This window comes from Microcaecilia unicolor, chromosome 1 (genome assembly GCF_901765095.1).
Source record: "Microcaecilia unicolor chromosome 1, aMicUni1.1, whole genome shotgun sequence".
Classification (NCBI taxonomy): Eukaryota; Metazoa; Chordata; class Amphibia; order Gymnophiona; family Siphonopidae; genus Microcaecilia; species Microcaecilia unicolor.
In genome coordinates this window covers 478,886,898-478,901,429 of record NC_044031.1, presented here as the reverse complement: position 1 = coordinate 478,901,429, position 14,532 = coordinate 478,886,898, and the positions used below count along the sequence as shown (strand labels likewise).

At 42.0% G+C, this 14,532-nt stretch overlaps 1 protein-coding gene across 1 annotated transcript in view; it reads right to left on the bottom strand.

Annotated features, from left to right (window-relative positions):
* The window catches only part of LOC115477140 (desmoglein-4-like), a 90,480-nt gene extending 83,681 nt beyond the window's left edge, over positions 1–6,799 (bottom strand). Inside the window, exon 1 of the mRNA XM_030213777.1 lies at positions 6,592–6,799. Coding sequence (XP_030069637.1) covers positions 6,592–6,639 — 48 coding nt within the window. The 5' untranslated portion in view covers positions 6,640–6,799. The remainder of the gene's footprint in view (positions 1–6,591) is intronic.
* Positions 6,800–14,532: the final 7,733 nt, after the last annotated feature.

The following is a 14,532-nucleotide window of genomic DNA, read 5'->3' as shown; positions in this document are numbered from 1 at the left end:
TCCCCCCAAATAGCTAAGGACTCACAAAGTCTAAAGGTAGACTAAGGTTTGTATAGGTTAGTTTGATGAACAACCATCCAATTAGAATGCCTATGATCATGTGACTCTGATTCATTCATTATAATGCCAGTGTACAAGCAGTGTTAAATGATTGTACATTCCTTTTCTACTTTGAAATATGCTATTATTTCTGAAATGATTTAATCAAGGCTGAAGTGTTACATAGAAAGTAAGGTCAAAACTGAGTGTTATATAGGACAGTCCTGGAGTACCCCTTGCTAGTCAGGTTTTCAGGATATCCATAATGAATATGCATGAACTTGATATTGCATACACTGCCTCCATTATATGCAAATCTCTTTCATACATATTTGTTGTGGATATCTTGAAAACTTGACTAGCAAGAGGCACTCCAGGACCGGACTTGGGAAACACTGATATAGGAGGTCTGATTTCTGGTCGATAAGGTTCCCATTTCATTCAGGTCAACCCAATGGAGATGATTCAGTCTGGGTTTTCCTTCCATTGCATGCATAGTTCTACTTTTCTTAAGCAAATCTGAACTACAACTGTAGCCATGCAATGGGGACAAAACCAGGGTGGGATAAATCTCCTTTTGTTAATGTAGGTGAGGTGGCAACTTTACTGCAGTGGTTTTGCAAATACAGAATCCTGAAATGTCATGATTGAGCCAATTCTACTTAATATATTTGTGAGGAACATTGCTGAAGGGTTAGAAGGTAAAGTTTGCTAACGAGGTCCCACTTGGAGTATTATGTTCATTTTTGAGGCCATATCTTGCTAAAGATGTGAAAAGACTTGAAGCAGTTCAGAGGAAAGTAACAAAAATGGTATGACGTTTGTACCAAAATACGTATGAGAAGAAACTTCATGATCTGAATGTGTATACTCTAGAGGAAAGAAGGGATAGGGGAGATACGATGCAGACATTTAAATACTTATAAAAGTTATAATATGCAAACTAATCTTTTCCAGAGACAAGGAAAAGGTAGAACTAGAAGACATGAATTGAGGTTGTGTGTGTGTGTGTGTGTGTGTGTGTGGGGGGGGGGGGGGGTCAACTTAGGAGCAACATCAGGAAATACTTTTTCACAAAGAGGGATGGTGGATGGCTGGAATGCTTCAATGCCAATTTCCAGTAGTTGGGAAGTAAGGTCAGTGCTGGACAGACTTCTACAGTTTGTGTCCAAAAAATGGAAAAAAGGCAGAACAGAATCAAGAATGCAAATATATCACAATCAATAGCATTTGGTATGTTGGGCAGACTGGATGGACCATGTAAGTCCATATCTGTCGACATCTAATATGTTACTATTTAAACTTTTAATTTAATCTAATTCTCATGCTAAGAAATTATATCTATAAATAAGGAAGCACACAATAAAAAATGTTTTACTCTGTTTGCTTCCAGATCAGTTTTTGTTTCATTTGGTTTGATTTCTTTTTGGAGCTCAGAATCTCATTGGTTCAATCAAATGTTTTAAAGTCAGTGGAGGAAGCCTTAGTTGGACTCTGAATTTTAGTTAATGAACTTGTGGGCCAATTGAATACATGGTTAAATTTTGCAAAAGGGTTTACTTGAATTCTCATGTTTGAAAGCTTTTTGTATATTTCCAGCCACAGGAACACAAGTAAAATGGAAAAAAAGTCCCAATTTTGCGTGGCAGAGGTAGTCTTCAAACCCCTCTCCCACTGGGCCTTAATTGGAGGCCCCCTAGACTCTCCCCTGCAGGGGACCTCAGATTCCTGGTGGGCCAGTGGTCCTTCCACTCTTCTCCACTCCAGTCCTAGGGCTCAAAATAGCATAATCTGTTTCCTGTTGGTGCTCCATGTTTTAGGCTCCATTCACTATTGAAAACAAATCTGGGCTAGGGGTTCCCCCATTCAAATCCTCCATCTGCCTACGTCCCAAAGTTTCAACTCACTCCCTTAAGTCCCAGGCAGTTGGGGGACAGGAAATATCTCTACCTGTTCCTCCCCTATGGGGCCATCTTTGGTTATGATGTCTTCTGACCCTTAGTGGTAAATACCACAATACTTGGTAATAAAGTAAAAATAACAAAACAGCATGAACGGGAGTGAATAACTTTAACTTCATTTGAGGCCCAGGTCCATTCATTTCATTTGAAACTAACAAAACTGAAAATGGACTCGTTCATCACACTATACCACTCATTTCAGAATGAATGCAGATCCTTATTTTAAAATATAAATTACACATTTCTTTCCCTGACTAAATATTAATTTTACTCAGGAGTTTTGCAAAATGAGATAAAACCTTGGATGAAAATAGTTCTAACGTTCCCTTCCTTGCATAGTTTTATTTAATATTTTAAATCTATCTATGTTTTATTACTATGGAGTACTCAGTATTTTAATGCCACTTGGGTACTGTCCAGCTTGTCACAATGTCTATTAAAATATATGATAGAACAATATCTGAGAAACTACTACAGTGGAAAAACAGGAGAAAATTTATGTATTTAATGTAATAATCCTATATTACACTTTTCGGGTGGTTATATTGCAGGTTACTGCATTACAACAAAAGAAAGTAAAGCATCACCACCACTACTTGCCTGGAAATTTGACTAAAGGTTATTGAACCAGTCCATGATTGTGAATGGGGGAAACTAATAGGTTATTGTCATAATGATATCCCATAATTAGAGCACAACAGGTTTGCTTGCAAAAGATGTTCCCTATAGAAGACAAAGAGAAATACATCTCCATACTTAAGACACGGTGTGCTCTGCTGTTCCACATATTCCACAAATTACATGTTTTCTGAGGCAAATCCACTGGCAACATAAATTACCAGTGTAATCCCCTGGGGGAGAACCAGTAATGGAGTGAGGTCTGTATGAGTTCCCCAGGGGATTGCTGAATTATATGTGTCTCCTGGCCAGGAGCTGAGAGGAGTAATGGGAGTGCTTATTGGCTGGGAGGAGGTGTATACCCAGCCGGCTGGCATGTGGTAGATATGCCAGGGTATAGCCCTGGTACTCTAATGAGCGAGGGGAAAAGTTGATACTGCAGTGACTGACAGTGAGATGTAATCGGGAGGAGGAGTGAAGAAGACTAAAAATATCTGTCATTTTAAGCACGAGATCTTTGGTTGCCCAGACCTCTGCCATGACCTGTGGAGTGAGGTGATATTCTGCATGGCACAATAAGCAAGGGCTGCAGTGATAGAGTGATCTCAGCTGGAAAGAGCAGAGGTTGAAGCAAGGAAGCCTGGGGAAGGCAGAGGGACAATACCCCCCCACCCCGTGAGGGAAACAGGGAGAGATCTGTTCAGGCCCGGAGGTGAAAGTGCACCTCTGGGGAAGAAGGATGGAAAGGGATGTCTGGTCCTGAATACAGTCCAGCAGTTGGGAAAAAGCCCAGTGGGATGCTTGCCTAGCAAAAGAGCAGACAAGCTGCAGCCCCGGATTTTCTTGCTGGGTGGGATGGTCTTCCTGGATTGAGAATCAAGTGGACACTGAAAGAGTCCAGTTTTCCATTTGACAAATGCCTGGGATTTCCCCAGAGAATAATTATTTTAAGATTGTTAAGCTGATTTGTCACTGAACATTCCTGCTTAAAAGTTCTATTAGTAAAGGTTTAAATGTTTTACAAAAGCAACTCCTGGTGTGATAGTGAATTCTTTTCTGAGACTGTGGTAAAGCAATAAAGATGGCAAAGAATCCCCTGGCCTGCTGGGATTTAGCCCAGCCCGGTCCTGCACACAGCTGAAAAAGAGACTTTACCTTTTATACACCCTGGTCTGAGTGCCTGACCTGAAGACCAGTCTGGAGGGGACCAAGGTTACACCAATATGAAAAATTTAGGCAAATCCTCCAAAGTCAGCTTAAGGCTTTCAGAAGATGTGCTGAAAGGCTTGTATGCAAGATCATTACAAAATTTCCCAAAATGGCAGGTGGAAGGTCAAATTAATGATGTTAGTTTTGCACCATAGATTTATAAAAAAAAGTGATTTGGTATATTGCAAAATAATTTAGAATTACTGTATCACTTTATACAGAATAACTTTTTTTAAGTTCTCTGCAGTTTTTAAATATTTGAAAATACCATTATACTTATCTTTTGTGCTTATTTTCTATTTGTGGTTTTGTTTAAAAATGTTATTCAGGTCAGAATTTTGAGTTCTATATGGGTTGGTTAAAATTTCAGAAGCCCTCTGTTAGCAAAAGTAGAAAAAAAAGTGAATATTGGACATTTTCCACCTCTGCACATTCTTTCCCCAAACTTGTTTGCAACCAAGCAATTGAATTTAGGAAGTAAATGCACCTTCTATGCACCTCTCTTTATCCATGCATTCTTGGTTGCAGTTGTACTTTTCTAAGAGCCTGCTTGAAAGGGGGAAAATGGCCAACATACTGAAGAAATAGCTCAACTATGCCAGAAAACCCGATAACTGCTATTTTTTCCTTTTGGATACAGGAACCACCAAATTTGATAACACTGATACAATCTAATTCCTGCACAGTCTCATATAAGCACTTAGGACTGATTCTGCTGTCCACTCGATCCATCTGTATGAGTTGTAGTTCATCATTCACTATGATTTCCTCCCAAGTTTGATTTTGAAACAAATAGCTTACAAACATGAAAAAAATGCATTCCTTTTCAAATGTACCATCCCTGCTTTGAAATCGAAACTTTAGCGCTGGTCAATCAGTGGGCATTACATGATGACAAAAGACTAGGTAAATTCTGCTATGGCTGCCATGTTTTAAAAAAAAATTAAAGCACAATAAGAATGAATGTTAATTGATTCAAATTAAATTCCATTGTCTAATAGGAAGATTTCGCAGGGCAGTGCTTTTGCTGTAAGGTCTTTGGTGCATGACTCTCATTGGTACTGGCAATTATCATCCTGAAGCGGCTGTCTTTATCCCTAAGTTGAAAGGTCAAATATCCTTTTGGACTGGGTCACATCAATTGCAAATGTCTTGAATCTTCTTTTCAGTTCCAGTATTTAGATGCAGAACCCTACAGAGGTCTGTATCTTTTCAATGTCTAAGAGATGCCGTGAGAGGGCTGTGAAATAATCCCTTTACATTCCAACAGAAAATGCTCTGTCACATGCCTCTGCTGAGACATGCATCTGCTCATACCAGTTGATGAAATCATGCTGTACTGCTTTGACACCCAGCCTGTGATCATACTTAAGACTGGAGGTGTCTGCATTAAACCTCAAATTTACTTTATGCATTTGCAGCTCAATGCAGATGTGAGTGGCAAAATAGATAACTTTCCATGTCAAATTTCTGGTTTTGCTTGATCACAAGTCTGATCAACAAGGCCATATCATTATTCAAGAGTATCTGCTAGAACACCAGAGCTGTTAAAGGAGTAGACCACACAACTGCATTGAATAACATTATTTCCATGTACATTTCAAAGCTTAGTATATACCCAAGGCATGCCTATGCCTGGGTATTGCTCTCCCCAGTGATACTGAGAAGAGGCCTGTGTTATTGCGACACACAATACACCATTTCAGACCTGAGAAAGGAGCAAAAGCTATTGCATCAATCAAGACGCTCAGATCTTTGTCAGCTCTTGCCAAAACAGAGGGCGTTTACTTGGCAGCTGGGGTGTTTTGATTAGTTCTACCTTACTGAACAAGAAACAGCGGTCCTGCTACACTTTGCTCTGCTTACTGTCAAAACAAGCCCTGTTGTACAGTATGCCCCACTGCTTGTTCTCAAGGATGAGCTGTTCAGAAGGTCTGTATCATTAAACATACCACCGCAGGATTTCTGGAGAGTTTGTAGTTTATAGAACAGAAACAAAGCCAGCCACTCAACTAAAGACATTAAACTTGGCCAACTTCTTAACTGATGTTCACGATATTTACAAACAACCAGAGAAAGAGGATCACATTGATTTGAAGGATGCTTCAGATCGGAGGAACATTTGTGATTTTTGTATAATCTCCTTCCTCCCTCGTAAGGATGTTCTTTCTTGACGAGAGCAAGAATACTACTGAGAACCAGTCTGTCCTGTCCTATCTTACTGCATTATTCTCAACAAAAGGAGCAACCTCTGAGAACAGATACCTCTCATAACTTCTCAAAGTCTACAGCATGCTCAACTCTATACCACAGGCGATCTGCCACATCATGCACACTGTCAATAACAGCCTGTTTCAAAGAGCTAAGAATTATAATACTTAACCATTGCTTCAAGTCTTAAAGATTAACATTCTCTTTTTTTTTTTTAAATTTATCTCCCTTTTTTGGGTTTTGTTTTCAGATGTAGGCATGACAATGCACAGGCACAAATACGGCAGGTTTCTTTGAGCTGTCTCCATTGACAACTACCTTAACTTGCGAAATGTCTTGAAAGAGGTGAGCGTTAGATGCTCCCAAGTTTCTGAAATGAATGATGTGCCTCTACTAGGTCTAAAAGGGATCAGTGAAATGCAATCTTTGGCATGCCTCTAAGACAAAAATAACATGCTCAGCAGAATGTCTTCAGCCCTATAGAGAGGTGTTTCTTTAGAATTTCAACTGGAGGCTCTGAAAAAAGTCAGAATAGGACATGAAGCCCACTTACCACTAAGATGAACAGAGCAGTCAGTGTTCGGTAATGGAGAGAGCCCATTTTCTCTCTCTCTCCTCTGTCCTGTCAGGTGCAAGCCCCACTGCTGCAGGTAGTCCTAATCCCTTCTGTGACTACTATGATCTCAGAGAAAAAAGAGACACTTAGATGTTCCTACACCCAGGTTTTAGAGGTGCCTCCCTTACTCTGAGGGATGCACTGAAGATGCTGCATAACAGAGTCAGTCTCCCCACCCAAAACTCTTGGGCTGGTCTCACCTGAAATACCTGTCAGCATCATTCTTGCTCCCAGGTAAAAGCTTGGAGACACGCCTTGCTAGTTAGTGCACTGAAACCTTTCCTTGGATTGTAAAGAGAGCATTTTGCAGACTGAAGACAAGTCTCACTGGGAAAGCACCACATAAATTACTCACAGCACCAGAAATAATTACACTGTTTGCTACTTTTACAGTATGAGCAGTACATTTTTAAATCACTTCTAGTGATAAAAGCAAAGGATATTTTTTTAAAAATTGAGCTGGGCAAAAAAAATCACAATCTAGGTTAATGGTCATCAGTTCCACATCTCATTCAGGTATTTTATTTTTTTGTCTGAGGGTTTATTGAATCACAATTGCAAATCATGACAGCTTGATAAATTATTTTTAAAATGCTATAAAAATCCTCAATATGAGTTCACGTGATCACAATTTGATACTATGATTGGATGATCTCTACCCACCTGGAAAGAAGCTAATGACAGTTAAAGTTTGTGATAATGACCGCAGAACCTTATTAGATCGTTCCCAGCCACACTTGAAGAGTGCAGTTTAATGAATTCACAGCCTGGATGAAGCTGAAAGGCCTAGTGGTTAGGGTGGTGGACTCTGGTCCTGGTGAACTGAGTTTAATTCCCACTTCAGGCACAGGCAGCTCCTTGTGACTCTGGGCAAGTCACTTAACCCTCCATAGCCTCAGGTACAAATAAGTACCTGTATATGTAAGCCACATTGAGCCTGCCATGAGTGGGAAAGCGCGGGGTACAAATGTAACAATAAATAAAAATTTACCTTGGGTTTGTTTAAGAACACCTTTGGTTTCAGTCTACTATTGCAGAGTGATAAGACCCCATTGAAAATAAAATTATTTTGGATTACAGTCACCGAACCATAGATTACTGGGGGTGGGGGGGGGGGGGGGGGGGTGAAGGTCTGGTCCTGGTCCTTTCGTTACAATGGAAAGTTAGTGACTAGATTGTATGGGAAACTGATATGAGATAAACATAGAGCTATGTGAAAGAACAGCTCTGCACCACCTGACACATGATGGTATATAACTCTCAGCTGCGTCTGAAACGTAGAGGAGGGGTGAAGCCCAACCAAACATCACCCTGCCGGTTGGTAATGGATTTCCCGAGCCATGAGATGCAGGATTGTGCTGTGGCATATCTGTGCAGCGCAGTATGGCTCATCTTATATTTCAATCCATAATTTAACTTGCCTAACCTGTATATAATAAAAGTATATTTTTAAGGCCATCCCATCCTCAGTTATTGTGACAATTACTGAAAGGACACTGTTTTCTGGATGTTTTCCCCATTCTACGGCTATGGCAAAACTATTTTGATTTAATAGGGTAATACTTGTTATATTAATTGGCCTTTGGGAGCAAACCTATAAAGAATCATGTAGCTTTAGGTGGTAACAATATGCATAAATGGTGGTATTCTAGTTATTTACATAGGTAACTGTGTACTTACGTGTGGAAACAGTGTGTTTTTTTTTCTAATGAAAAAGGTGCTGGTACTCAAATGCCAGGCCACCCTTCAGGGGTGGGGTGATCATTGAGGGACCAACCCCACAATAGACAGGCCCTCTGCACCCAGTCACAGAATCAATGGCAAGGCAGAATTGGTGTGCAGAGCCTGAGCTCCTTCATTAAAACTTAGGGACCACAGGACAATTTTAGCAGACAATGGAAACGGTGCCAGTACTGTACCCCCAAGTACCCCCTCAAAAAAAGCCCTGTGTGGAAATAACCAATTATAGAATACTAGCTAGCAGAAAAGTACACTCTTTGATGTGCATACTTTGCCAGTGGGTGTGCATATGGGTGGAGTTTGGCAGAGCATGGACGGAACACACATGTACACATGTAAATGTATAGAAATTATAGAGTGCTATAATTATATGTTCTTTCATGCATACATCTAGTTGTAGGTATTTACACCTGCTGTAGGGCTGGTGTGCATACTCTGCCATTTGTGCCATTGCACTGTAAAGAAAAGTTGGCAACTCCTCCTCTTTACAGAGTAGACTTAAGACAAGTGCTATAACCAGGGGCGTAGCCAGACTTCGGCAGGAGGGGGGTCCAGAGCCCAAGGTGAGGGGGCACATTTTAGCCCCCCTGGTGCTGCTGACTCCCCCGCCACTTTTGACCCTCCCCTGGTGCCGCCGCCCCTTCCCCGTCCCTTTCAACCCCCCTCCTGCCTCCGCCAACCCTCTCCCACCACTGCCAGGTACCTTTGCTGGTGAGGGTTCCCAACCCCCACCAGCCAAAGTCTCCTTCAGCGCCGGTCTCCGAGTTTGGCGCATTCGCTGATCTGGATTCTGTTTCTGTGAGCCCTAATGTCCTGCAGGATGTCAGGACTCACAGAAACTGAATCTAAATCAGCAATGCGCAGGAGACCCGCGCTGAAGAGGACTTTGGCTGGTGGGGGTTGGTGACCTCCGCCAGCAAAGGTACCTGATGGTGGCGGCGGGGAAGGGTTGGCGGCGGCGAGAGAGGGGGTGTCAAATGTGGTGGGGGAGGGTTGGCGGCAGGGAGAGTGAAAGTAGGAGGGCCAGCTCTAAATCTGTGGGGGCCCATGCCCCCGTGGCCCCACCTAGCTACGCCTCTGGCTATAACCAGTGACTATAATAGATGCTCTGTTAGAGAACCCCCCCATTTGAACTCAGCTTGATTGCTGTAGGTTGGAGGGTTCTTCTTTCTTTTCACTCTGTGGCATAACTAAAGGCAGGCCTTATGGGTGGAGTATGAATTTATTAAGCACTGAAATGTCCTGTGAGCCAGATCTGTACAACGGACAGTATTGAAAAACAATGAGTTAAACATGAAAGGGAGGGAAAATCACTTCTTTTAAAGCTTCTGAGGGACTGAAGACTCCCAACTACGAAATTTACAGAACCGACGATTGCATTGTCATACCTGATGCCTGAATTGAATAACTTGTCAAGAAATGCAAAGTGATGCACTTAGGGAATAGAAATCCACGGGAGACGTATGTTTTAGGCGGCGAGAGTCTGATAGGTACGGACGGGGAGAGAGATCTTGGGGTGATAGTATCTGAGGATTTGAAGGCGATGAAACAGTGTGACAAGGCGGTGGCTGTATCTAGAAGGTTGTTGGGCTGTATAGAGAGAGGTGTGAGCAGCAGAAGAAAGGGAGTGTTGATGCCCCTGTATAAGTCGTTGGTGAGGCCCCATCTGGAGTATTGTGTTCAGTTTTGGAGGCCGTATCTTGCTAAGGATGTAAAAAGAATCGAAGCAGTGCAAAGAAAAGCTACGAGAATGGTATGGGATTTGCGTTACAAGACGTACGAGGAGAGACTTGCTGACCTGAACATGTATACCCTGGAGGAAAGGAGAAACAGGGGTGATATGATACAGACGTTCAAATATTTGAAAGGCAAACGAACCTTTTCCGGAGATACGAAGGCGGTAGAACGAGACGACATGAAATGAGATTGAAAGGGGGCAGACTCAAAAAAAATGTCAGGAAGTATTTTTTCACGGAGAGAGTGGTGGATGCTTGGAATGCCCTCCAGTGGGAGGTGGTGGAGATGAAAACGGTAACGGAATTCAAACATGCGTGGGATAAACATAAAGGAATCCTGTTCAGAAGAAATGGATCCTCAGGAGCTTAGCCGAGATTGGATAACAGAGCCGGTAGTGGGAGGCGGGGCTGGTGGTTGGGAGGCGGGGATAGTGCTGGGCAGACTTGTACGGTCTGTGCCCTGAAAAAGACAGGTACAAATCAAGGTAAGGTATACACAAAAAAGTGGCACATTTCTTGGGCAGACTGGATGGACCGTGCAAGTCTTTTTCTGCCGTCATCTACTATGTTACTATCTCAGTATGAGAAACTTACAGCTAGAGTTACTAATATGTGCTGCCACTATTAACATGAATTATTTTTCTGCAGGCTGTGCTAATGGCATAGGCTAATGCAAACTTATAAATCTAGCTGTAAATTTGTTTGCAGGTGAATTGTACTAAAAATTCAGAAGTGCAGATTCACAATTGGGAATGATCTGGGTTTCATCTAGAGCACATGGGTTTCAAAACACTATTCTGGGTCCTTTGACAAGTTCCTAACTGGTCTGGACCTGGATTCACGCTGAACACATAGTTTTGGAGCAACGCTAGTGCAGAGATGCCAGGTTACCCAATTCCAGGCTGGAGATTTCGGCCCAGTCCTGGATTTCTAATCACCCCATCCTGGTGCATTATGGAACTTTGCAGCAGTGATTTCAATGGGCAGGGTCAGGCACTACAAATCCTAACTGCTTTGGAATGTAAGTTCCAAACCAGGACTGGCCCAAAATCTCCAGCCTGGAACTGGGTAACTTGGCATCTCTGCTAGTGATCCAGTAGAAGCAACTGTAGGGTCTTTATTTGTGTTTTCACCTGGCAGTATTGACCTCCTTAATATTAGCTCCATCCAATGCAAGGGTCCTCTTGTTGTGAATGTCATGTGATCACTAGCTAAGGACTGAAGTTTATTTGACTCACTGAAACTTGGCTGTGGCCTGGCAAAATAGCCTCCTTAGTTGAGGCCTTCCCCTAGGTTCAAATTTTTGCAGTAAAATAGACCTTCCAAACATGGATGGGTGGTCAACTTCTTCCATGTGGACTGCATCTCAGTCTTACACTGGTCCTTCCCAGCTCTTCTCCACTTCGACATTTGAGGTATCTGCCTCTCCAGTGCTGTTTTCTCCTTCTATGTAGCTCTTATTTATCATCCCCTCCCCCTTGGTAGCCTTTTTGGATGAACTTTCCTTGTTCTTAGTTACTCTGATTGACTTGCTCTTCACACAACTTTAATCTATTGACAGCTTGTCCAGCCTTGGCTACACTCAGCATGTTGTCCAACCAACTCACAACCTAGGACATACTTTGGACCTTGTTTTTTTTCACATTTCCAGAAGCCTTTAATGCCACATGATTTTCTTACTATCCCTCTTTCCAGGTCTGACCATTTGGTCACCTTTTCCTTGTTTTCTCCCCTGCCTAGTCTGCCTTCTCAGTATATGCAATATTTTCCAAGAACTTTAGCTAATCTTAATCTTGATACAATGGGGTAACTCCCCCTCCCAGCTCCATCTTCAGATATCCCCTTGAATCAGCAAGTCTCTTTTCTTAGTGTCTCACTTTCCAGCATGCTTGACTTCCTGACCCCTGATTGTCTGCACTGGGCAGATCAATGGAAGACCTCCCAATGATTTCAGGCAGGTTTGAAACTCCTTAAGTTTCAAGATGGTCAGAACATCTCTGGAATAGATGCTGATCTTCTTCAGCCCTCCATATTGTGCAAACCAGATATGAGGAGTATTGGAGTTCAAGTCATGCTGCCAAATGTACTTATTCTTTGGTGTTATTTCCCTTTCCTCCAACAAACCCGAGAAGTTATTTCCAATTCATGACACTATCTCTCACACCTTCTCCGTCATTTCAGATTATTCTCCCACTATCTCTCCTTCTGTTTCCCTGGCTCATGCTTGGCAAATCAAAATCATATTTCTTCATCATGATCTGTGCCCTCTTGCCTCTATACCAGATCAAACTGTTATTTCCCCCTTGTTACCCCCCTCATCTGAGAGACCAGAACTTTAGCTCCCTCTCTGCACTTGGGCAGCTTCCCACTTCCTCACTTCCTTTGTGGTAAAAAAAACTTGCATCTGCCCTTAATACCCCCCCCCCCTTTTCCTTTGGACCATTGGCCTGCTGCCTTATTCTTTAAAATGATGCAACCACTCCTAACTATAAGTTTGCCCTTGCTGCAATTTTGCTTATCACAAGGCTACATGCCTTTGTCCTGAATGCACATTATCATGACCCATGTACTCAAAAAGCCACACCTTAGCCCTGCTGACCCCCTGGATTGGCCACTGTTGGAAACAGGATGCTGGGCTTGATGGACCTTTGGTCTTTCCCAGTATGGCAATACTTATGTACTTAGCTTTCACCTCTTCTACAATCTTCCCTTTTTAGCAAAGATTTTGGAAAAATTAGTCCTGGAGCAACTTCCCTTTTTTTCTTGACAAATCTCTTGCCCTATATCTTAGAAAGGCAGTGCTTCATCAATGCTACAGTACAGAGTCATTGCTAATGGCAGTGTACAATGAAATTAGGACTGCCATCGAGCAGTTCAATTCTATGATTCATGTTTCCCTTGATCTCTCTTCTGCTTTTGACTGGCACGTTATACAGCAATGCTTAGAACTGTGCATAATCTAGATGATCAAAGTATGCTTTTTTGTCTATCTATTGATTGGAGTAGACCTTGACGTTAATTGTGCAATATGATTGGACAGACCAACAACCTGGGAATGGCCCAGCTCAGAACGTCTGACGTCAGGCTTTAAAAACCGTGGCCATGTTGCCAGTGTAGTGTTACCACCCCCATAATTTACAGTAGACAGATGAGAGTAACGTTAGTACTGAATGTGTGGAAAACCTAAAATGTATTAAGAGGTCGATATTTGAAGACACAGTGATATGTTAAGGTTACTCTCTTACATACGATAGAGTCACCGGGCACCATGGACCCTGAGGCAGATATCGAAACTCGGGCTGAAGTAGGGCCATGGAAGAGAAACCCGACTGAACTGCAAGAGAGATAAGTGAACCTTAGAACCTTAAAGCATAATCAAGCAGGGTTCGAGGATTGTATGTTTAACATCCTAGGAGGTTTTTGTGCCTATGATGAATGGATGGGACTCCCTTAAGTTGGATTATACATCAACAACAGAGTATCCCATTAACATTTGAGGCTTTTCCTCCTCTAGAACTAAACAGAGCAGCACATCACGATTAAGATAATTAGGTGAATATCTTGAGTAAGTTTATCATACACTGATACACTGTGATATTCCACAAGCTCTAATTTGGTGTTTAGATTTGCATAATTAACATACCATTGATAACTGCTGCCAAAGACAAACTGTCTTTTGCTATACTCTGAAACTCTACAAGTCTGCATGCAGTGAACTCTTAGCCAAGAAAAAGTAATATTTCTGACTTAAATAAAACTGATTAAGTGAATTTAGAAAAAGAGCTATATTGAGGCAACATTTTTTAACTGAATAAAGATATCTAGGGAAAACTATCAAGTTTTGTGGGGATCTAAAAACAGTACTGCATTAGCATTGCTCTTAGCTGCATTCCAAGGAGTGCTTAAGGTCAATTACTCTCCTTTGTCTTTCAATTACCTGAGCTGCTCAGCTCCCCTCCTCTTCCCTTCCTCTTCCTCTCTCCATTGCCTGCAGCAATTCCAAACCTGCAACTTGAATAAAGAGAATTATCTGGATTTGTAACCATGAGAGCTACACTGTGGCCTGTCACCTGCCCTTAACTCTTCTTTCACTGCTGTGTGACTGGCTATCGAAGAATGGCAGCTTGAAAGAGGAACTCAAGGAGTGCTTAAGGTCAATTACTCTATCTACACTGTCATACAAATACCTGTCCTGCTTAGCTTTGTACTTGTAACCATAATTCAAACAGCAAAGAAAATTGACAATTCTATAACATGAGAGCTACACTGTAGCCTCTTACATGCTCTAAACACTCTCTTACTGCTGCATGACTAACTATGGAAGAATGGCAGCTTGAAAGAGGAACCCTACCTAATAACAGCAAGTCATAGCATCATTTTGGAGTCTGCCACAATGACACAT